General features: G+C 39.0%; 1 protein-coding gene across 1 annotated transcript in view; it reads left to right on the plus strand.

Annotated features, from left to right (window-relative positions):
* Positions 1-6,457: 6,457 nt before the first annotated feature.
* The window catches only part of arhgef11 (Rho guanine nucleotide exchange factor (GEF) 11), a 40,532-nt gene continuing 22,553 nt past the window's right edge, over positions 6,458-24,436 (plus strand). The window contains 17 exon segments of the mRNA XM_036562135.1: positions 6,458-8,045; positions 15,455-15,546; positions 16,164-16,262; positions 16,772-16,821; positions 16,912-16,969; positions 17,120-17,319; positions 17,935-18,006; positions 18,125-18,232; positions 18,339-18,381; positions 18,561-18,598; positions 20,234-20,323; positions 20,766-20,834; positions 20,955-21,059; positions 21,607-21,705; positions 23,352-23,394; positions 23,743-23,839; positions 24,043-24,165. Of these exon segments, the coding sequence (XP_036418028.1) occupies positions 8,011-8,045; positions 15,455-15,546; positions 16,164-16,262; positions 16,772-16,821; positions 16,912-16,969; positions 17,120-17,319; positions 17,935-18,006; positions 18,125-18,232; positions 18,339-18,381; positions 18,561-18,598; positions 20,234-20,323; positions 20,766-20,834; positions 20,955-21,059; positions 21,607-21,705; positions 23,352-23,394; positions 23,743-23,839; positions 24,043-24,165 (1,421 nt within the window). The 5' untranslated portion in view covers positions 6,458-8,010.

Below are 24,436 nucleotides of genomic sequence, written 5' to 3' on the forward strand. Positions count from 1 at the left end.
TGACCACTGATGAAGGACTAGAGGATGACCAACACAAACTGTGCAGCAGCAGATGAGCTATCATCTCTGACTTTACATCTACAAGGTGGACAGACAAGGTAGGAGTGTCTAATAGAGTGGACACAGTGTTGAAAAACTCCAGCAGCGCTGCTGTGTCTGATCCACTCAGACCAGCACAACACACACTAACACCACAACCACATCAGTGTCACTGCAGTGCTGGGAATGATCCACCACCCAAATAGTACCAGGCCCTGTGGGGGTCCTGACCATTGAAGAACAGGGTGAAAGGGTGCTTTCTGAAAAGTATGCAGAGAAACTACAAAGTGCACCTATATGTTAAGTGGGGCTGATAAAATGGACAAAGAACGTAGACACACGGTTTACTTAATGAAGTGGCCAGTTGGTGTACATGATGGAGCTCAACTCGGCCTAGATGCCCCACTCAATGCTGTCTTCAATCATAAAAAAGGCAAACCAAATAAAATACATTATTTTTATATGATAAATAAAATCGAATCAAACAAGTTATAGAAGTGATTCATAAAAGCTCTATTTACACAAGAAGCCATCAATCACAGATTCTATCATAGTAACACACAGTATGAAACAGAGGGGCTTCAGGTTGCTCCTTCTCCTTCAGGTTGCTCCTGCTGTAGCTGGTCACATTTTGAACTGCAGTAACATTATGCAGAAACATAAATATTATGGTTTAAGGGTTATTTTGAGAACGAGTATTCAAGTTTGAAATATCATGAGAATACTGAATCATGAACACAGTGTTAGTCATGCGCTGAGTCAATCACTATACATGCAAGTCTAAATGAGATTAACTCATAAATGTGATGCTTAAATCTGTAATGCGAAACTGGTGGGCTATGAGTTTCAGTGCTTACATTACATTAGCCCTTTATCGCCAGTGCAAAACTAAACAACTTCAGACACTAAGTACACCACATTTGCAGTGGGGGGGGAAGTTGTGATAATGACATTTTTAATGGAATCATTACTTTAACACAGAATGTGTTGCTATCTTGCAATTCTACATCTTCCCATACGAGGGAGACAACCTGTTTGTACTGTGTTAAACCTTTTGCCCTTTGCACCGTTTGGGTGGAAGTGCATAGCCTGTACTGTTTTCTTTCTGTTCTCAGACTGTACTGCATGATCTACTTAGCTACTATTATTTAAATACAGCCTATTGTTGTAAAAGTGGTGCACTGTAGGAGAAACAGGTCCAGCTATTTGTCATAAAAATGTTGAATTTTACAGTAACTAGCTGTTTTTTGTAAATATGATTGGGAGGCTAATTTTAAAAATGTATTCCGGTGCAGTTTGGTGATTACCTGTTAAACATGTAATTTGTAGCATAATCCAAGGGATTACTGGATTAAAGTGATGTAATCTGATTACTTTCGGTTTCTCCTGCATTACTTCTATTTTTAAAATCTAAGATAATAAATATCTAAAGTTGAGAGAAAAGCAATTTTAGCAGAATGATCTCCTAACATGGTAAACAAAAATGCACAAACTATACAAAGACATTCAGTGATGCTGAGGTCTGGACTCTGGAGTGGACAGTCCATTGTTCTGAAAACACCAGCAGCTTCTTTGTTTGATTTGAAAATGTTCTTCATTTTCGTCTGTTTTCTTTTCTCAGCAATGTCTTCTTGACGGCTACACATCCTTTCAGACCTACAGTGCTGAGTTGTCTTCTCACAGTGGAAGGATGGAAAGAAACACCTGTTAGATCTGTAGCAAGAGTGGAGCTTGATTTTCTCCTCTCAAAGATGAAAGTTTTAAGTGCTGATGGGGTCAGTTTTGGTGGTCGGCCAGGTCCTGCATGGTTTTGTGGGATAATGGAAGTGCCATTCTATATATCTTTTTCATAACTTTTCGAACTCTAGTTTAGAAAATGTACTTTTTTTTCTTTATTTTCAATTGACTTTGCACTTCCTTATGCAAGACAATTTCTTTATATCTAATCGTTTCAGAAATATCTCCTGAAAATCAATAACTTGGTCATTTTGAATGAAAATTGAGGGTCTCTGACTTTTGCACACAATTGTAATTAAATCCATGAGAAACTAAACCTAATTATTTTTGTAAAAAGTACATGTTTGTAATTTTAGTTCATTTTGTTTAACACATTCAACATGCTTGTAATATTTAAACTCTTCACTCTACTCTTTGTAGTAACTCTCCTATTCCATTGTTTCAGTTCAAGCTTTGGTTGGAAACAAAAGGGTTAAACATCCAAAAGAAAATAACCCAATTAGGAGTTTTTCTTTGTGGTATCTAGATATATACAGCAAAGTGGGTTCTTCCTTGGTTAGGACTTCAAGAGCTGAACAAAAGACTTAACGTGTCAGATTAACCACTAACATAATTAGGTACTGACGTTTGAATTAACCAATCATGTTGTGATTTCCAAAGGGTGGGTGTGATGATATTAGGTTACCCCAACACATCACCAGGACTGCAATTCACCTTTCCTCCATCGACACTAAGGTGACTTTTATTATGACAGACATACGTCCAGGGAGTTCTGGGTTGCTGGTACCTGTAAAGAGAAAAATATAATGTTAAATATAGCTAGCCTAGCAATATTGTTCCTAAATTGAATGTGTACATGTGTGTATATATGAAGGAAAATGGCCATTGTATGTATATATGAGATGTATGTGTGTATTGTTCGTTCTCTTGTCACCCCTAAACTTTGAACAATGGTATGACCCAGAGCTATTGTGGGAGGGGCTGCCAGGTTAAGAGGGAAGGGGCACAATGGAGGAGTTTAGGTATGCTTGGGGAAGGTCTGCGTGGCTTTGCAACCTCAGACCTAATAGAGCAGAATTGCTTTAGTTCTTTTTGAGACAAATGGCTGCCGGATGCTGACTGAGGGGTCAGCGGAGTTATTTGATTACAGCTTTGTTTTTTTTTCTCTCGCAAGTGTAAATATTTTTGTGTATAAAACTACAATAAACTTCAGAGCACTGTGGAATAGAGTCCTGACGTCCAAGTGTCTTGAATTGGGAGCCTCCAGACCACTTATTTACCACAACACCAGCAAAGTGGTGACCACGCTTATGACCGTGGAACTAATTTTGTGTGAAAAAAAAGTCACTCAAGGGTAAATGGTAGCCTGACCAGAGTGGATGCAGTCTTTGGCCTGACCAATGCATTTCAGTCAGATGAAAAACAGCAGCAGTAGTTTAAAGCCAGGGTTCTGAATGAATCACTGTAAACTGCTACAAAGTAAAATATATGTTAACATTAAAAGCAACAAATGGCTACATTTTATGCACAACAGGCAAAAAATGTTTGAAGAATACACTGCTAAAATCCCATAATGGTGCTAGCAGAAATTAGTATTTCATCTATATTTGAATGAAATTAAATAATAATCACATCCATTTTATACTTTTTTGCCTATATTACAACTACATAGCAGCATACGGGCCAAAAATCATTCCATCTATCAGCACTGGGAACATCACAGAGTACACAAATAAAAGACAAAACATTGTTAACTTAAAAAAAAAAAAAGAAAATCAGACAATGGCTTAAAAAATAGTTTGCATTTATATGTGCTCTTCCACCTCATCTTGCATTATGAAAGATGGCCTGAGTGCTGTCAGCACTGTCAGAAAAGGGAGAGTGCGCAAAGTACTACATTGGATATTAATAAAGTCTACACGTCTTTGTAAAAATGGCAGATTTTTAATTTATTTATTTTTTTTGGTAACACCTCTGCACTAGAGCACCCTACACTACACCAAGAGTCCTTGGGCAAGATTCCTAACACTACCTTTGTCTACCTCTGTTAAAAAAAAAGAAAAGAAAAAAAACAGATCAAATTTTAAGTTGCTCTGAATAGGAGCGTCAGCCAAATGTAAATGATAAATATTGGATGTTAAGAGGAAAAATCAAAAAAAGTCATCCAAGTTCAGACGTAAAAAGTTGCTAGAAGTTAATGTTAGTTTAGATAGCTCTAAATACTAAAAAAGCATCTATGTAACTAGTCAAAAAATAATCTTTCACAAGGTACTAATTACTTGTCTCAAACTGTAATGGGATTATGTTACATGTTACATGTAGGAAAAAGGAATCTCACTCTTAATCACCGTACTTCTATGTTACTGTGAACCTGCATGTTGGCAGATAAAGCAGATTTCTTAAAAGCAAAATTATCTGCCAATATAGTGAAATAATTAGACTTAATAAAATTACTTAAAACACATAAAAAGTTTAGAAATATGTTAAATAACCTCATTATACTCTTACAACAATGTCAAAATAAAATAAATATTAGATGTATTTAGCAGATGTCAGATAACTTTTTCTTGCTAAGATCATTTTTTGCATTGTAGACCGTTGTATCACTCGGGAACTCAGAGCCTCAGCTATACTAAAAATGTGCTTCCAGGCCCCCATTCCTGTCTTTTACCTAGAGACCCAGAATCACTAAATCCATCCCTAATGTTAATAATTTGGTGAAGCCATCCCGTAGCTGATCTGGATGTATGGTTCCAGATGCTGTTATGCTGAAAGGTAAAATTCTTCCTTATCTTCAGCTGTCTAGCAGACGCCTGAAGGTTTTGCACCAAAACCAGCTGGTATTTGGAGCTATTCATGATCCCCTGTCCACATTGATTAAAGCCAGTTCTGGCTGAAGACAAGTAACCCCAAAACATGATGCTTCCACCACCATGCTTCACTGTGAGTATGGTGTTCTTTTGGTGATGTCCTGTATTACTTTTGCTCCAAACATACCATTTGGAATTATGGCCAAAAAGTTCAACCTTGGTCTCGTCAAACCATAACATATTTTTCCACATGGTTTTGGGAGACTGAATGAATATTTCTGTAAAATTTAGCAGATGTGGATGTTTTTTTTTCATAAGAAAGGCTTCAGCTCTTGCCCTACACCATAGCCCAGACATATGAAGAATATGGGAGAGCTTGTCACATGTAGTGAGCAATCAGTACTTGCTAGAAATTCCTACAGCTCCAAAGTCGGCCTCTTGGCAGCATGGCCGACCAGTTTTCTCCTTGTCTTCTCATCAGTTTTTGGAAGGACATCCTGTTCTTGGCAATGTCACTGTTCATTCAACAGATCACTGTATTCATTGTTCTTCGTTTGGAAATTCTTTTGTATCCCTCTCCTGACTGACACCTTTTAACAAGGAGATCCCCTTCATGCTTTGTAAATGGCTCTTGGATTAGGACACAAGGTGTCCTATTGCAAGGTGTCAGGAAAATTCTAGAGGAACAGCTGAACTTTATTTGGGGATAATCAGTCACTTTAATTGATAGCAGGTGTATACTATTTAACATGAGTTTGAATGTGATTGGTTGATCCTGTACACGGCCCCAATTACAGGGTGTCACAATTGTGCAGCCAGTTTATTATAAGTTTATTTATTTATGTATTTATTTTTTTACATACTTATTTACTTATTTCCCCAACATGCTGCTGATTAATTGTTACTTTAATTTGTAGGGAAACAGTTCTGACATGATTTATTTCAGTTCAATAAAATTAAACAGAGAGTGCTGCTGGTAGGGAAATAAACATTCACTATTGAAGGTGCCGCATGGCCACGGGTTCAAAATCTAGAGAAAAATTGTAAAACCATGGCACTCCTCACTAAATAAAAGCCTTTATTATAACACAGGGCATGGACAAAAAAAGCCATCGTGCAACCTAGCTGAAACAGGTTGAGAAATTTTTTTGTCCAGAGTCAAGATAAAATAAATGTTTTTATTTACTGAAGAGCTCCATAATTTTACACTTTGGTCATGATTTATCTAGGTTTCATTTTTTTTTTTTACATCACAAAAACCTGTCATTTTACAGGGGTGTGTAGACTTTATGTATTCACTGTACATACAGTCAGGATGCCAACAAAAGTTAGAAAAATAGTTGTAATATAATATAATATATAATATAATATAATATAACATAATTCATAACCAAGCAAAACAGTCCAACATGGTGGAAATTCAACTTAACCTAGCAAATTAGAAGGAGTGTTTATAACTATAATATAATATAATATAATATAATATAACATATATAATATAATATATAATTCATAACCAAGCAAAACAGTCCAACATGGTGGAAACTCAACTTAACCTAGAGAAAAGGAAGAAGAAGAAAAAGAAGTGTAAATAATGTTAACATGAAATCAGGCAAAAACTACTTGAGATTCAAAATGAATAAACAAGTTTGGAGTTGTTTTAGTTGTTTTTCAAAACCACCAACTAGACAACAGAGACTTTTTGATGGATCTGAGCAGATAAAGACAAAAACCCTGAATCCTATAAAACTTACGCTATTTTTGGTCCCAAAATCTCAGTATTTGATTGCCATAAAATCAAACCTCCGTTTGAACGTCTGTGTAGCTGGTGCTGCCGATAGATGGGGAGCTTGAGTATGTTTGCTTCCCCAGTCACTGACCAAACACGAACCCAGGGCTGATAGTGCTGCTGGTTGTGGTGGTATGCTTTCGAAATCAAGCAAGCGAGCAACCAAGCGAAAGCGCACTGTTCCCACTTCTGCAAAAATGCAGCAGCAAGGCACATAGCACAGTTACTGAAGAGGATACGAGGAGATCTGCAGCCTGATGACAGAAGAGGTGGATGCACAGGACAATGGCATCTGAGCTGATATGGACCACTCTGAAGATCAGATGAAGAAGCTTGCTGACTATCGCAATCTGAAGAGCTGCACCAGCGACCGCATCACTTGATAAAAGCTTTTTTTTATTATTTTTTCTTTTATTATTTTGCGAGTGTACTGTACTGGACTGTAGTGGACTGTATCCCTTTCGCGTTACTCCCCCTTGCAGCTTTGCTGACCAACGTTAACGAAAGCCTGCTCTTCTGTTGCATGGGCCCTGCTGCCGCTGTGTGGACCGACACGTACCCGATGGAGGAGCGCTTACGAGTGGCCGTCGCTTCTACGCGATAGCGGGGATTCTGTGTGGCCGGCGACACTGGAAGATACCGCGAGCTAAGCTAAGCTACCGTTGCGTTGAAGAAAATACGTCTGTTTTCATTTTCAGCGCAGCGGAGTGCATTTCGTTTGTCAGCAAAAGGCAGTTACATATCTAGATGGTGAAGTTTTAAAATTAGTAGCTACGTAACTACATTTACTTTATATTATTAGCCACATAGCCTGGAGCAGTGGCTAGCTAACCTAGCTAACACTACCAGTCAGCCAGACTGCTGACTTGTTTTGTTTTGAAGCCCAAAGTAACACATAACCTAACTAGCTAGATTATTATTTTTTCACTAAGCGGAGGTTTGGTTTGGAAGGACAGATTGTTTGGTGGATGCACTTTATTTAATGTATCACTGTGTAAAGATAGCTCATATCTACATTATTTTGCTTGTCAGCAGCTGCTGCAGGACAGAGGAGGGTCGTTTGGCCACCCTAGCTAAGTCCCTGTGACATTTGTCGAGGGTATCTACTCTAAAACTGCTCATACAAGTCTCAGACTTTTACGTGTGCTGTTATGAGTCATGACCATTTAACTGTGGATCACAGTAGCTATGACCACCCTATGGTTCAAGTGTTTCAAGCTTGTTGACGTTTCCATAATCAGTCCAAACTGAGGGGCAAGGTTCGTGACACTGGCATTTCTGGACAAGAACAGCCCTACAGACTGCTGTACATCTAGTCAGAGTCACTGAATTTAAAGCAAAAAGGAAATTTTGAATTGTGCGTTGTACCACCAATAAGGTATTAAAGTGACTGGACAGCACCATATTGTCCAGCTCTCCAGGCCTGGACCTCACATCTCAGTGCGTCACATGAGAAGATGAATGGTAGGACCGTTGCTTTGTTTCAAATGGAAGTGCTCCAGCGAAAGAATATCTGCTGTTGAATGAACCAAGAGACAGAAGAGCTGAGACGGACCCTTCGCTTAAGGAGATGACCAAACATTGACCATATTTTGTTACACAGACGAGTGGACAAGCTACGGACACTGTGCAGCCATGAGCGTTCGACCTCCGACCTCTACTCTGGACAGGTATGTGGCTGATCCACCTCTGAATGAGTAGTGGCCATTCACCAGGGCAAGATGTCCACAGCTGTTGTTCTGGGGGGTCATAGCACTACACCTTTTTTGTTTGTTTGTTTGTTTTTGCACTACACACCCAATTCAACTTAAAAACCTCATTATTGTTCCATAGCTTTGCCAAAACAGTGGGAATACTATGGGCAGTACAGAGCCTTTTAGAATTGCTGTTGGACAGTCCTGTAATAGGGATCACAACTAGGGCAAGATTATGAATGCCCACTTAATTGACTGGAGGTAGGGCTGCACAATATGATAAAAAGTACCATTATTGCCAGTAACAGTTGTTGCATGTTGCTTATTGCAATAGTAACACGTCTGGCAATGTATCAGAAATGCATGTGTGAATCAGTGATGTGATAGGGATAATTCTTTGCTGGATTTGGATTTTATGGATACTTTGATTCATCACAACACTCAAAGAAACACTCATCTGGAACTGTGATTGGTCGATGTCTGTAGCACAAAGTAAAAAGCTTTGGTTAGAGGGCTCATTTACATCTTCTATGATATCAAAATTGCAATGGCCAGGATTGCGATAATGATTACCTAGTCTTCGACGCCTGGAATTCCGCGAAGGCTTCTGGTGACAGGAAATTTTATCTTTTTAAACTTTTTGGTAGAGTAAATCTGATTGAGTCCCATGGTCCTGCCGCTTAGACCTCCCAAAGAGTTTGCCCCTCCAACCCCCCCCTTAGCAAGCAGCATTAGCTTTATCTAAGATGTGTGCTTTTCTTGCTTTAAATGGATATTGGATCCCATTTACACCAGGCATTAAGATGCGTCTTGGGGGACCCGATCATAACTGAACAGAGCTAAAAATCGGTGTGAACGGGGTCCCATGCATCTTGGATATGACCGTTTGCACTGTGAACGCTAGAGTGTCCCTGTGCGATCCCAACAGTAATGAAGGTCGGGATGATCAACCGTCTGATCACAGCAGAACTGGAAACATCTGTTTTGCATAGTTTCTTTGCTCATCTTTTCTCTTGTTTGTTTGTTAGCTCCATTAGCAATCCACACAATCTAACCATGTGTAGGCCGTACAGGCCGTACATGAACACAAGGAAAGACTTGATCATTGATCATCGTTGATCATTTTTGTCTGAGAGATTGACATAATAAACGTCAAAGTACACAAAAACTGATTACGTCACAGAGATGCATGGAAATGCCAGTGTAAATGGCTTTACGCCCCGCTGTCCACTTGTGATCAGGTAATTCAAGATAGATGTTAATACCGAGTGTGAACAGGGTCTTAATCAGAATGAGGTTGTCATAGTGTTAGACCTACCAATCGCTGGTAGGTATAACACTATTTGGCCAACGGTTACATCAATTGTTCAGTTACCTACCAGTGATTACAAAATCGAGGACCTGAAACTGGACTGAAGGTCTGAATTCAAAGATCTCTGTTTTAGAGGTGTGCTGAATTTGTCTGATTGCCTCAGTCAGAGAGATACAATGTCTTTGCTTACAGTTTTTCAATTATATTTATGTTTAAATTCAATTTACATTTTTTCCCCAAGTAATTTGCTAGAAAATGACAGGCATCCTTTAAAGAGGACTGATTTCACAGCGGTGGTTGTGTGAATGACTTTGGCTACGTTCAGACTGCAAGTAAAAGTGACCCAAATCAAAATTTTTGTGTGGTCACTCACATTATCTTTTTAATGTGGTCAATATCTGACATCAGTATGAACGGATCACGCTCCTGAGCTGACTACAGTGCACAGAAGAACACCAATCTATCCAACATGCTTATCCAGCAAAGACAGCTGTCTTCTGCCCTTCCTTATGCTTAGTAGGCTCCTTTTAAGTGACATCAAAATAAGCTGTGTGAACTGCTACTTTAAACTTGGAGGACAGACAGTAGATGACCAAGTTTACAGAAAAGAGTAAGAATTTGTGGATTTCTATGCTTGTTTTAGTTGTGGGCGCTGATCAAGCAGAGAGGAGAGGAAGCTCAGTTTCTTTTGTTTATTTGCCATGAAGAAGAATCCTAGCAAGGGATGCAAACTTAGTTCCAGAAAGATGATATAAATACTGGAACAAAGAGGGTTCTGTGTAGATCTCATGCTTCTTTTTTTCTCAAAATATCCGTGAAGTAAACTGTTAGTTTTATTTCTTCTATCAGAAAGCAGCACGCTTATTCATTTGTACTGGCAGTAGGGCCTACTTGTTTTGCTTGTCCTCTGAAATAAAAGACATGAAGATTGAGTTGGATTTACATAAAAGTCGGACGAATCCCTATTTGGCTGTTTAGACAGAGGCCGCATAGTCACATATCGGGCACGTATCAGCTTTTGGTATCAAATTGACATTGAAACTGTTGGGTTCAGTGTGTTTTTTACTCTTCACAGTGTCACAGCAAACTAAATGTATGTCACGTATGGAGACAGTCAGATCAGATTTGGGCCACTTTCACCTGCAAACGTAGCCTTTAAGACTCGCGATTAACAAATGATATAGTATGTAGCCCTGCGTGAAGCTCTGCTTTCCCAATTCCTTTCTACATTTCCTTTAATCTTACATACCGGTCTTTGATAGTGAGACAATTCAAAAGATGCTGATTAGCAGGATTGGCATGTTCTGTTGGGGTGAGAGAGGGTTTTTTTTCCTGCATAGTTGAGTTCAAGGTTTTCTTGGTCTAGAAGGGCCTTTCTTTTAACAACAAAACATGACATAACGTTGTATGCCCACCAGTGACTTAATGCAACTGAAAATAGCCCACTATCAACAGCTGTTACTGCAAACATAACAGGCCTGAGTAAAATAAAGTTGAGAGCAATAAGTTAGTCCCAAAACTAAACCCCCTCCCGACCCAAGGTGTATAGTACACTCGCTGTAGGATACTGGTTTTTCCACCTTCATGAACGTGCGTCTGCACTACTGTTTGTTTCCGTATTTGTAGACAGTCTGTCTTACAATAGTCTGTTTGTGTCCGAGAAGACCACAGCGTCACACATGGGGATGAGTCAGACAGGAGTTGTGACGATAAAGTCTATCTTTATTTGGCGATCCACCAGAAGTTCCCCTCCATTCTTTCCTCACCAGTGGCCAAAGACCATGGTCCTCTGTGTTCCTCTCAGTATCTGTCTTTGTGCTTGTACTTGTCTGTTTGCTTGTGTATGTGTCTTTATCTCTGCTTCTGTCCTGCATTCTGTCTGTCTCTCTTTCTTCTTTTTTATCTCTTTATCTTTTGCATCTCGTGCACTCTTTTCACCTGTGTGTCCACGTCTCGTTTGTGTCCTGTGACCGCAGGACAGCAGTTAAGAAACACCTGTCCAGGTAACGATAGCTCAGAAACTTTCATTCTAAATGCACCACCAGTTTGCAGAGAAATGTTCAGCAGCTAAAACAATATTTAACAGTTTTGTGGACCTATAATGTCCATTAAAGCATCATTTTAGCGAGACAGATTTTAGCAATTCTGAGCTTCGTGGCCAGCTACAGTGTTATCAAGCCGGTTGAGTTTGATTGTACAGGTCTGGAGGTGATTAACTTCTAAAGGCCCTGACCCTCTACTATTGGCTGATGCATGGTTATGTCAGAATAACAAACCATAATTTTTATCTGTTGCCAAAATCGTATTAAATATGGCATTTTTCTGCAAATTGTAGCGCACAGTAGTGTAGTGCAGTTTTTATTTATTTGACGAGTTTAACATGTTGGGGAAAAAATAATAAGATGTGTGTTAATTTTGCGGTGGGGGGGATATGACAATATTTTATCATTATCAAGATAAATTATGGTGAAACGCGTTTCTGAGCATATGGTGGATATCGTACATAAACAACACTGAACTGTGTCATTATAATGACAGCATCTTTAATCCTGTTCTGTTGGATTTAGTGCAATGTAGGGTGTGAAACTTTGACTAGAATTCATTGTATAATCAACAAATTCTTGGTTTTTGATTTTGGTTATTTAATTATTATAAATGTAGCACTGCTGAGACTTTTTTGGTCTGTTCTGACTTATCAAACTTATTTGTTCCCCTTATCATGATATGTATCGTTCATCATGAAAACGTTTTCTTATCAAGTATTGAGATTGTATTTTTGCCATGTTACCCACCCTGATTGTGCATATGTGTGTTCTCTGTTGAGAATGTGTTTAATTTATTTTCACTTAGAAAATCAGCAAAACAGTGCAATTTGACTTGGGGTGCCAAACCTCTGCATATGACTGTATATTGACATCTGTTCGATGTCTGTATTGATCTCATTGAAATCAGTGGTAAATTGTGTGTTTTTAACTGACACTAATATATCCGTATGAACAGTGTCTGAACTGTGATGTTGCTTCACTATTCATGTGGGTCATCTCATGAAGACAGATTTGATGGTCTCTCTGTCTTTTTCTTTCTCTGTCTCTTTTCTTGCTTTCTCTGCTACACCTTCCATTTCTTTCTTTCTCTCTTTCTTTCTTTTACCATTCATGCTGTCTCTCAGTCCGTTTGCTGCTTGGTGAGTTGTTTCATATTCTGCATCTGTCCATTGCTCTATCTAAGGTGCAGGGGGTTCACAGTCTTTTGTTAATGTAGCTTCCAAAAAAAACAATAAAATAGCTGTGATTAAACACGTCACCTTTTTTTAAAATTGTACTGTGTAAAAAGTCCCTATTACTTAAAAAAAGGGTTTATATGAACTAGTTGGTTAAAGCGAATTCTAGTGAATATCAGTTTATTGACACAAGTGTTGTCTTAAAAATGGGAAGAAGTGGCAGAAGAGAAAAAGCAGAAATGCAGTTTCAGAGGTGCATGTTTTTGATCAGTGGTTTTTTTCCCAGGGAAAATATGCTTACTAAATACCATCTTCTGCCTTTTTATGGTTTCTCTGTGTCTCGTAGACTGTTGAAGAACGTCTCTAAGCAGCTTGCTGAATAAGTGATTTTAGTGACTCTGGTAGTGAGCAGTGAAAGATTTGTTTTTTTTCCCTACTTTCTCATGCTAGCTAGATTCCAAAGTCATTGTGCTTAGGAAGTTTGACACTGTAGACTCAATTATTATAATTTTTTTCTCCACCAGAAAGTCACGTTCTCATCACAGACTGATGAATGCTACTTCAGTTAGATTCAGATTTACATACAGGAATGTTAATAAACCTTAATAAACTCTTCTATAAATAAATTAAGTACCATGCTTTGTTAAAAAAAAAAATCATTGTTCTGATTATCAAATCGAGTTTAAAAAGGGTTAGTTATGAACATGGAATGAGTGAAATAATATCTTTACACCACTCTCAGAGCAGTCTGTTTTTGTGGGTGAAAGCTAGAAAGACCAGTAAATCTCTGTTGTAATGACAAGTGGAAATGAGATCCCACTAGTGTCTACAGACTGGTATGCTCATTACTCATACCACACTGCTCCAGTCATTTACATTTTCTCCACAACAAAGTCTCTGTTTCAGTATTGTTTTTAATGTGGCTTCCTAAACTTGTACTCACCATTTCCCCTTCAGTGAATCCCCCGCGCCATTTTAACAGTAGTGCCATCCCTGTATCAGTGAAGTTTGTCTTAGAAGTACAAATTTCTACTGAACTTTCTGGAACTTGCCCGGAAATCATTTCAATCTAACAAAATTCCCATTTCTAACCAGAAATGAATGGCAGATAAAGCTTTTTGGAAGCCAGGGGAATTTTTTTTATTTGTTACATGACCACTGGCACGTAGGCCCATGCCCAGTGATAGAGTTACCATGGTAAGCCTACTCTCACATCCCCGTCCTGATTTCTCTTCCCAAGGACTGTTGAGCAGAATTAGCAAATAAACATGTTTAGATCATCATGCAGTAAAACTTGTCATTGATTTTAATTCAGTTGCGGGTGAGCTTTGTTGCATTTATTTATCAATATATTAAAGTTCTTAGAAAGTCAGGCACATATATGTCTACCTGTTCTGTTTGAGGTTCCTCCCAGAGATGTGGATTGACAGCTCTGATATGTATGATTCATCCAGTAACATTGGATTGGAAACATGCTGGTTTAAAACCCTTTGTTCGTTTATTGTTTTACTTTATGCAAACGGTAGGAAGACGCTAGTATTCGCATGAACATAACTGAACTTTTACACGTTTTGTCATGCAAAATCCTACATTTATGCCATGTTTATTGAACCCAGCATAGATGAGATTGTTTCAGAGTTGTGGCTGTTGAGCTGTACTGGTTGAATGTGCTCAGTGCCACAGGCAGATTTCATGCCTGTACAAACAGCTCACTGTATGTCACAGTCCATATTTTAGGACATTTTCAAACCACAGCGTCCACATTAAACAGCTTCAGCTCTTTGAAAAACGAGTGGCTCAGCTCTCGTGCATCAGTATGAGCGGGCTGTTTCAAACTGCCTCAGGCGAACTGGCTTCAGAGAAGAAGGTTTCAGGCTAAGCTGAGTGACCTCGGACAGTAAAGTTTCTGAGACAGCCGCAATTCTGTCCTTTATTACCATATTACTTACCGGTTTATGGCCATATTGACACACCTGTACTAAGCTCTCAACGATCTTGATTCAGTGACCGCTTTAGTGGAAGAGAGTATCTCAAAATTGTTGCTATTATTATTATTATTATTATGATTATTCAAAAAAATAACTATCAATAATAAACAATAAACATGGGTTTGCTTAACAAGCCTGTTAGCTCATTGAGGTTAGTCTAGCTGAAGATAAATGGATTCCTGTTGAAGAATTGGCTCCTTGCTTAAGTAGCCATGTGTAACGTATATGTTGCGCATTTCCAGGTAGTGAGGTGAGGTTAGTGAAAGCATGTTAAAACCAATGCTGAAACAGACGGTATATTTAATTTGCCCAACAAAATTTTCCTAGAACGCATGAATGTTGAGTCTTGGTTGGTTCTACCATCCAGTTTGATGCACTGAAGCAAATATATGTGATTCAGTGTGTTGGACTCTTGTCTTTCAGCTGATGCAGCCTAAGCCTGCATCATTTATTTCTGTTGATTTAAAATTATTTTAAGGAACATCCCTTCCAGTTCCACAGGAAACTGCTCCCGTGGGAAAAAAGCCGTGTTTTGGAAACAGACTGATTGTTATTGAAATAACAGACCGTTGTTTTTCCTGCTCCCTGCACCTTTAAACTGCCTGCATTGAAATCACGCAGTGAATGTCTCTGCATTTCTATCATATTCTTCCCTGAATGCACTGCATATGCTTTGTCATGACATCCCTTTCATGATTATCCCTCTCTCATATTGATTTTCCTCCAGCTTTTCCTGTCACACGTCCTATCCAAGTTCATCCTCCTCTCCCTCTCTCCTTTATCCTCACAGCTTATCAGTGCTGTTGCAGTTGTGCTGCACTGCTTAATGCTAATATAAATGTATCTTGTGTCTGTTATTGTCCAGGTTGAGCAGTTTGACGATAGGAGATTCAGAGCGCAAGTCTTCTGTTGGCCAGCAGAGGGAGTCTGCAGCAGAGCTTCCTGCTGAGGGTGCAGGTAACACAGTCCAGTCAAATACCGCACTCTTATCTGACACAGCTGTTTGTTACTGTTTGTACTGTATGTGTAGAAATGCTGCAACTTATTCCCTTTCCAGGAAAAAAGATGACTGTGTTTGCATATGTTTTTATGTATTTAGAAAAAAAAGTAAATTCTGAGTTTTATTTTCATGTTCCCCAGCGTTCTTTGCGAGACTTAAAGTCCACATAGTTAATTAGTTGATGTTCCTTTTGTATAGATTTTTATTATTTAAATTCTGTTGTATACATGTTTAACTAACCAAGAGAGAGAAACAAATAACAAAGTATATTGGCCAAAATTTTTAGTTATTGGAATATTTTTACCTCCTTAAATTTAGTACTGGGGACAATTTTTACAGTAGTTAGGCCCATTCTGTTATGACTTACAGCTTTTTTTTTTTAAAAAGACAACAGTGAGGGTTAAATGAGTTTCTGTCTGTCTCTGTCCCTCTCTCTCTATCTCTGTCTCTCTGTCTATCTCTGTCTCTCTCTCTATCTCTGTCTCTCTCTCTGTCTCTCTCTCTCTCTCTCTCTCTCTCTCTCTCTCTCTCTCTCTCTCTCTCTCTGTCTCATTCCTCCCCCCACCCCCTCCAGGTCTGGTGCAGAGATGCGTGGTTGTGCAGAGGGACAGTCTGGGCTTCGGCTTCACTGTGTGTGGAGAGAGGATAAAGCTCGTACAGAATGTTCGTCCAGGTCTGCCTTACGTTAATGTTTTCCTTTTCAGTTTATTAGAGCAGTCAATCTTTTTAAAGTACAATATTTTATAATAATATGCTAGCCAGAAGCTAATAGGTTAGCCCTGAGCTTATATACGTTTCTGATGAGCTGGGCCTGCCTTAGTTGTGAGCATACTTGTTTAAATATGATTATACTTCATGAAATACATTCATAATGAAAATGATTACTTAATTTGCTGCAGTCTGTTGAAAGCATTGTGTAATACCTGTGCGTATTGAATTGAGAGACTCATATTGAAAGATACATGATAATATGTTGTTACACTTTTAGTTTGTTCCTTTAGGTTTATAACTCATTTCATACCCAGGGGCTTTAAATATGATATGAAAATGTAATGACGATACAGTTACACTTCTGTGATAATAATCTCCTTTTTTATATGTTCTTTTCAGCTGTTGTTCTGAGTAATCACAGGGTCATTTTCTCTTTTTCTGTTTCTCTGTTTCATTTCTTATCTCTTGCAGGTGGAGCAGCAGTAAAGGCGGGGGTGCAGGAGGGAGACCGAATCATTAAGGTGCTTTTAGTCTAATGATACTACATGATTCTTTTGTTTTGTTCTTGAGGACCAGCGCTTCTTTACCGAATGTGTCGTCCACTGTTATAGGTCAACGGCTCGTTAGTGTCGTCCATGTCTCATCAGGAAGTGGTGAAGATGATCAAATGTGAGTGTGAATTTTGTGCTCACTGTACACAAGAGATGTCCTTGTCTGTTTTTCTTGCATTTTCTTGCATCTACTGTTCTGTATTTTTCTTCAGTTTGTAGCAATTATTTCTCTGTCTTCTTTTCTCCATGCTTGATCCCTCGTTCATAGCTGGGACCTATGTGGCATTGACACTGCAGGGCCCACCTCCTTCCGTAGCCTCTGTCCCCCTTCAGCCCCTCGCTTCAGACCTTTTGCCTAATCACAGGACGTCGTTAGGAGGTGAAGCTCCGCCTCCCCCACCTCCACCCCTGCCGGCCACAGGAATTGGTACCCCTTCACAGAGAATCACCGGCCCCAAACCATTACAGGTGTGCATTACAGTGTCTCCTCCTAAACTTTATCTATCTAGATATTACCTTAAGATGACATTATTCATCAGCAGGTCTACATAATTATGATTTGTATGATTATGTTTTCATGCTTTTTGTAATTGAAGGAAGTTTCTCCCTTACCCCCAATGTAGTTGGTCATCCAAGATATGTTTAAAGTCCAAAGTTTGCATCTTTAGTTTTACGCTGCAGCTTTTTGTCCAGTTTTTTCTTGGTAGACTACACTAGGGTTAAGATGAAAATGTTGAGCTTTGGTTTCGTTGATTAATTTCAGGTATTTTAGCACAGCAGCTCCAAACTCCTAACTTTAATGTATTGCTCTTCTTGAGTACAATCACTGTGTCATCAGTATTGGTTTGTAATATCAGTTAAATGTAAACATCAGTGCCCCTATTTTTTAAGCTGTTTTCTGCCAAAACCATTATTCCTGTGAGTCTGATATGTCTGCGTATCTGTAGCCATTAGGTTTGTGCATTCTGGCACAGCAGATTGCTCTAGTGTGTGTTGTTTTGGGCTGGTTGAAAACATCCAGCTTCAAAAACCTGTGCAGTTTAAGCATGCTATGCTTTATCTGTCTGTCTGCTGATTTTTCAGGACCCAGAAGTCCAAAAACATGCCACACAGATCCTCAGAAAGATGCTGGAACAAGAGGAGGCAGAGCTACAGGTATCCTATGTTTAGGCTTTCCCATAAGGGCTTCTGCTCAACAATCACCTCCATGCACTAGAACTGTACCGTAGAAGTAATCCCTAAATGACTAGTGATCGTAGTGACTAATCCACAGGACTTGCTGGAGGAGAAGTCCCGAAACCCCTCTCCATCTTTAGAGGAGAGAATAGAAAGTGCCAGAAGACGAGCAAACCAAGTCAGAGTGAAAATTCAGCAAGATCTGGTAAGTGATGTTTCTCAGGCACTGAGTCATTGTTGTTTTGTTCATTGTTTTTTACAGTGGTGTTTGTGCGTTATACTAAATACCTGTCTGGCTGTGTCCTTCACAGGATGGAACACGCTCCGAAACCAACTATGTGATAGCTGGAGAAGGTGGGTATTTGCTCATATGTCTAGGTTGTTTTTGTTGCAGTGATTGTGTAAATTATTTTGCCATGATTGATTCGTTTTTATTACCCTAATAATGCACAACTCTTTTCTTTTCTCAACTCATGTTATTTGAAACCACTTTATGTGCGTGTAGGTACTCTAACTGACATTTGTCTTGGCAGGTCGATTATCTATAGATTCAGGGGAAGGGGAATTTGAGGTGAGTCATGTTGAAACTAAATCTTCATTGAGAAAAAAAACATTAAAACTTGTATCAAAACTCACTCTTAAAATGCTCAACCTACTTAATCTCACCTGCCCTCATCTGTGCCATATGTGTCTGGGAGTTCCACCGCCTCCTCAGTCTGTTATGATAAGATAGGCGTCAGCGAAAAAGATTATAATCGTTTTGGTGCGTAGGGTGAAAGGATGATACCGTGCAGGTAGACCGTCATTAACTGTGAGTTTTAGACATGCTTGATTTCGCACCCCGTCTGCTTGTCTGGATTGGATGTGAAAGGTGCCGTATGTAGCAGACACTGAAAAAATATGGGTGAAAAAGGGCAGGACTTACATTTCACGACTGAAGGTTTACTGGTTAAATTTTTTTTTGTTCATTATCAAGAGTTTTTTACATCATCTATTACAGTTTAGTATGGAAATGTAGGTAATCAAACTCATAATATATTGCAAGGTATTGTTGGTAAAGTTTCCAAGATAAATGGAGTACCTCTTCCTTTAGTTTGTACTCGGCGCAGTGAGCAAAAAGAATAATTACGGATTCCTCTCATCCAGTGTACCATCTTTTTCCAGCCACTTCCTTCTGGAAGGAGGCACTGAATCTTTAAAAACTACAGCCCTGTTTCCAAAAAAGTTGGCACACTGAGCAAAATGTAAATAAAAACAGATGGCCTATGTTTAGTTGAAAATAATTAAAAGACAGCATATGAAATGTTGAAATTGAGAAATTTTGTTTTTTGAAACATATATGCCCATTTTGATTTTGATGCCAACACCACATTTCAAAGAAGTTGGGAAGGGGGGAAAAAAGACTCGTAAGTTTGTGTAATGCTAAAAAACACCTGGTGGAACATTTTACAACTTATTAGCTTAATTGGCAACAGGTTTGTTACATGATTGGATATAAAAAGAGCATCTTAGAGAGGCTGAGGCTTTCAGAAGTAAAGATGGGGGAAACAACTGTTTGGTTGCGCTTGTCCGTGAACAAGGGGGTGGTAAAGAAGGTTTTTAGCATGCTTAAAATTACTGTATATCTATACCTGAGCTTGTGCTAATCCTGCTGTCTGAAACATTTTCCTATGGCTCTGGACAGCTCACTAGCCTGCACACTCTCATTAATTCTCTAATAAATGTAACTGAGAACATGCTCGCTAGCAGTCCAGAGCAATAGAAAACTTATTTGGGCTGCATCTGGAAGTAAAACGATACTGTAGCTTTGAATTGCAAATCATAATCTCCAGTACGGTGTGCAGACCTGGCTGGTAGCTGTTTGTTACTGGTATTTGGCCTGATAAACAGTTTAAGTGCGGAAGTGTGCGAGTTCGTGAAGTGGTAAACTTATAGGTTATTCAAAAGGCTTTTCAGTTTCTAATATCTTTACCGTCAAATTTATTGAATACTATCAAATATAGTGTCTGCCTTTTGGCGGACGATTGAAAGAAAACACTGAAAACTGTTCATTGTACACTAAAATTCTCACTGTGAAATGAACACCTACAGGAGACCATAGCAGTTACTGTATTTATTTCAGTATGTAGCCCAGCTGACCAGTGTAGGTGGTAACAGAAGACTGTTGATTTTCCATTGTACCATTTCCTTTTTCTTTGTGTTTCAGGCATGTGAGAGCCCCTTCTCCTCCCCGGCTTCATCCTTCCGGACCCCCCAACACCGTAGACAAGGCTCTGACACGCACACTATCGATTCGGTGAGATAGAAACACACAGGCGTAGAGGCATATTCCTTTTGTTAAAAAGAGAACTGATGCCGTAGTTAATCTGTGTGGGGATCCCCAATGTTTGTATGACAAATTTGCTGAGGGATGTGATGCTGCACTGCAGAATATCTGAGTACATAACAAATAACATTAAATTAAGCACTAGATTCAGGCCTGAATGTCCCTTCCACTTCTGTAGACACTAAGGATAAATACGAATGATCAACTAAGCAATCTGTTGATCTGTTGAGCTACTAAAATATTACTCCATATTCCTGAATTGATTTCAAACTTCAGATGCCAAAATCTCAGCCTGGAGAAACATTTGTTTATACTGATTTGTCACCACATTTTCCTGATCTTTTCCTGTACAAGCCTACCCAAACATACAGGAGCTCATCCTTAATTTAGTTTTCTTATGATCTGGTTCTAGGGAGGGAAGGCTCATATAATTGGTCCAGAGGAAGAGGAGGAAGATGATGACTGCTATACAATCAATGAAGTGAGTCATTTCTGCTACAGAATGATCTTTTTTTTATTGTTCTTTTTTCCCTAGTAGGTTTTCTGTGTGTGTGTGTGTGTGTGTCTTGGTTCTCACTCTCTCTCTGTCTGCCCTTCTCAGATGGACGGTCCATTTCAGGACATTGAGTTGCTGAAAAGTCGTCCAGCACATATGACTGTTTTTATGAGATACATTTTCAGTCAGCTGCTGGACCCTAACCCACTGGTCAGTGCAAGTCTCTCATTTCAGACTAGTAGAAAAAGGAGCTTTTATTTGTCGCTTGTCTTGATAGTGTATTGGTCAAAGTCTGCAGCTCTAGGTAAAATCCTTCTGTGCCACCGTCAGAAGTTTGAGTACACGTTTGAAACTACAGTGTTTTATGATCATTCATGCTTTAACTTGTGTAAATTGTCTGTAATCAATAACTTTATTGAATACCTCACTTTATGTAAGTAGATAACCATCAGTGAATTGCATTCAGGAGTTTAATGAAAATTAAATCTTGCACAGTTCAGAGTACTGCAGACGAAGACGTTGAATGTTGTTCTGATGAAGCTCCTTAATTGAATGACTTGGTTGTGATGCTGTTGTTAAGACAGAGGGGTGACTGTTTTGAGCTTCAGTTTGCAGTTGAAATCGAATTAAATCCTTGAAGCTTCCAGTTATACTACTATTCGTGAAACACTGTCAGTTATAAAAAGGTTCCACTATCAGTAACTTACATAATAATGTGTGTGTGTGTGTGATGTCCTGCATGTGCCTGTTTCCGTAGCTGTTCTACCTGTCTGTGGAGGCCTACCTGGGATCAAGTGCTAAAGAAGCTCGTGCTCTTGCTCCACAAATCTGCTCCTACTTCCTGGACTCTGATGCTGTAAGTCATTAACACAGTCACAGCATCTACAGGGTCAGATAAACACAATCACCGTACACAGCCAACCAATCCCATTTCTTCTTTTTACCCCTACCCCTTCTTTTTGAGTGTCACCCTAACCCTTGGAACTGAGTTACAAGGGGTAGTGGTTGAAATCTTGCCCTATGAAATAGGTCATTGCTTCATTAACAGGCTACTAGCGGTGCCCGTCTTCAGTGATAGCAGAGAAGGGAAAAGTTCAGCAACCTCACTGCTGTGCTTTAGTTACAATTAGGGCATCATATGCTTTCAAAGAGGGGGTATAAGACAATTTATTATCGCCCACCGCTAATTCTTTTGTGATACAAAGCTGAAGTCAGCTTTTCACCAGCTTCTTGTTTGAATTTTCCCATTCCACCTTAAATGGTGCAGCAGTTATATTCTGGCGCTTCTGTTGTCAATACTGCTGGACTATTTAAGGTGGAACAAGACATTAACATGTTAGTTTTACACTTGTTATGAGGAAAATGACCATAATACATTGAAACAACATTAAACTATGCTAATACAATGATTATCGTAATTTTTTAATGGAGAAAATTCTCACATTTGTGGGTTTCTTTGGTCGCTCTCACAGCCATCTTGCTGGTTTTTCTTTGTTTCTGATAACACTCCGTTTGGAGTGTGCCTCTGAAAAACCTCCGTTTGGAGGGCCATGTAGCCCTAACACTTCGCTCTACCCATCTATCTCAACAAAAATTGGGACACCCTAACTCTAGACGTTAACGCGCAAAACACAGGGCTCAGGGCTAAGTGGTAAGGGCAAGGAGTGAAATGGGATTGGGCCTTTGTTTAGATTTTTTGGTAGGTTGCTGTACTGCTGCCCCTTTCGTGCTTTATCAACCTTTAGCACACTCTTTAAAAAAGATTGTTCTTAAAGGGTTTTTCAGTGAAGGTAAATGGTTTTATGTAGAACCATGAAGTCTCAAAGAACCATTTGCATGCTTAAAGGTTTCTTTGCATGCTTCATTAGATTGATGGAGAATGTGTTGTATACGGCTCTAAACAGGGTTTATGAAAAGGGTTCTGTATACTGTGTATCTACACATTTAAGATGATTCTTCAAGGGTCCTTTAGCAAAGAAAATAGTTCTGTATAGAACCATGAACGCTTAAAGAACCCTTTGCATCGTGAAACGGTTCTCGAGCTTGATAGAGAATGTGTAGAACCTTTTTGAAAAAGGGTTCTATATCACCAAAAAAGGCTCTTCTATTGTTACAAGCGTGACATAGTAACTGTGTGTGTGTGTGTGTGTGTATACATAGTGTCCATGGTTCTGTATAGATCCATTGTGAAATCGTATCTGTTACAATATAATTCAAACTTAAACTGAAAACATTCACAATCTACTAAAAACAACTGCACACTAAAATAACCACATTACATGCTGCATGTGCAAATAAGCACCATCATACACAAAAACAGCAGCTTACTCAGGTCAGCACCATTACACTGCATGAAAACAATGATGCTGTGTCTAATCTCTGCACCCTCGAATCAAAATGAAGTATGACACGGCTCCTGTAACAGTCATCTCACCAAAACATCACTTACAGCGTTCACTGTTCGCTGATGCATTTTTGACTCTTACTTTTCACTCTTCTCAGCCTCTGAAGATTAAAGTCCGAGACGAATATCTGTCAGATATAGGTAAGCTCCTTTTTCTATGTTCGTTTCATGTTTCTTTGTTTTCTTTAGCTGTGAAATGCTAGGGGGAGAGCTCCAGCATATTCAGACCTAATCTCTAAAGCAGCTGCCTTTTGGTATCTGTTGTACGTGTGTTTTGAAAGAGTGGATTTTGTGTTATCTTCTAAGTACAGGGAAACACCTCAACATTGTCCATGGTAATCTATTAAATGATCAGCAGATAGAGGTTGAGTTGAAAAGCCGGATTGTTCTTAATTCCAAGACAAAAGCAGCAAAGCCTGTACTTTCAGCGGAGAGAGGAAGTCGCTCATTCATTCATTGTTAATGAATTCATTCTTAATTTTTGTCTAGAGAGTCGTCTCCATGCTCAGGAGGACATCAGAGGTCCACTGTCCGAACTTCAACAGCAGGTGCTTCCAGACATACAGGACCAAATACAGGACTACAGGTAAAGCTCTCATACAAATTAATATCAACTGGTCAGCAGTGTTTACAGTCAGTTTCAGTACAAGTACAAACATGTTTAATCGTGCTCCTCAGATTTGTATGTATAACAGTGGTGTAATTTTAAAAATGTTTTTAAGTGGCTGATTGGGACTTGGTTCTTTGCTATTAATTACCATTTACTGTTGTGTTTGCATTGTAACACAGGAATAAGCAGATGATGGGGCTGGGCTCGCTGTTTGGGGCGAGTGATCTTCAGCAGTTAGATGGTGATCCTGCGAAAGAGAAACAAGTAGTGGACAGACAGGTCACTGCACTGTGGGAGCTCCTGTAAGCTCAACTTTTTGTCCTTTTAATACATAATAAGAAAATATTTTTTTAGATCTGAGTTGGAAATTGAAGAGTTAGAGATGATTTACTGTGGGAAATATATACGAAGGTATTATAAATATTCTATAGTTTTGTTTTTTTTTAAATCAATTCATGAGCTATTCTCTGAGCAAAGAGAGAATCATCAAGTATCTTTCTTTACTAAGGCTGTTTTTTACATACAAGTTCATTTTGGTTATAAAAATAGAAAATCTTGTCAGATGTTAAATGG

This window comes from Colossoma macropomum, unplaced genomic scaffold (assembly GCF_904425465.1).
Source record: "Colossoma macropomum unplaced genomic scaffold, Colossoma_macropomum, whole genome shotgun sequence".
Lineage (NCBI taxonomy): Eukaryota > Metazoa > Chordata > Actinopteri > Characiformes > Serrasalmidae > Colossoma > Colossoma macropomum.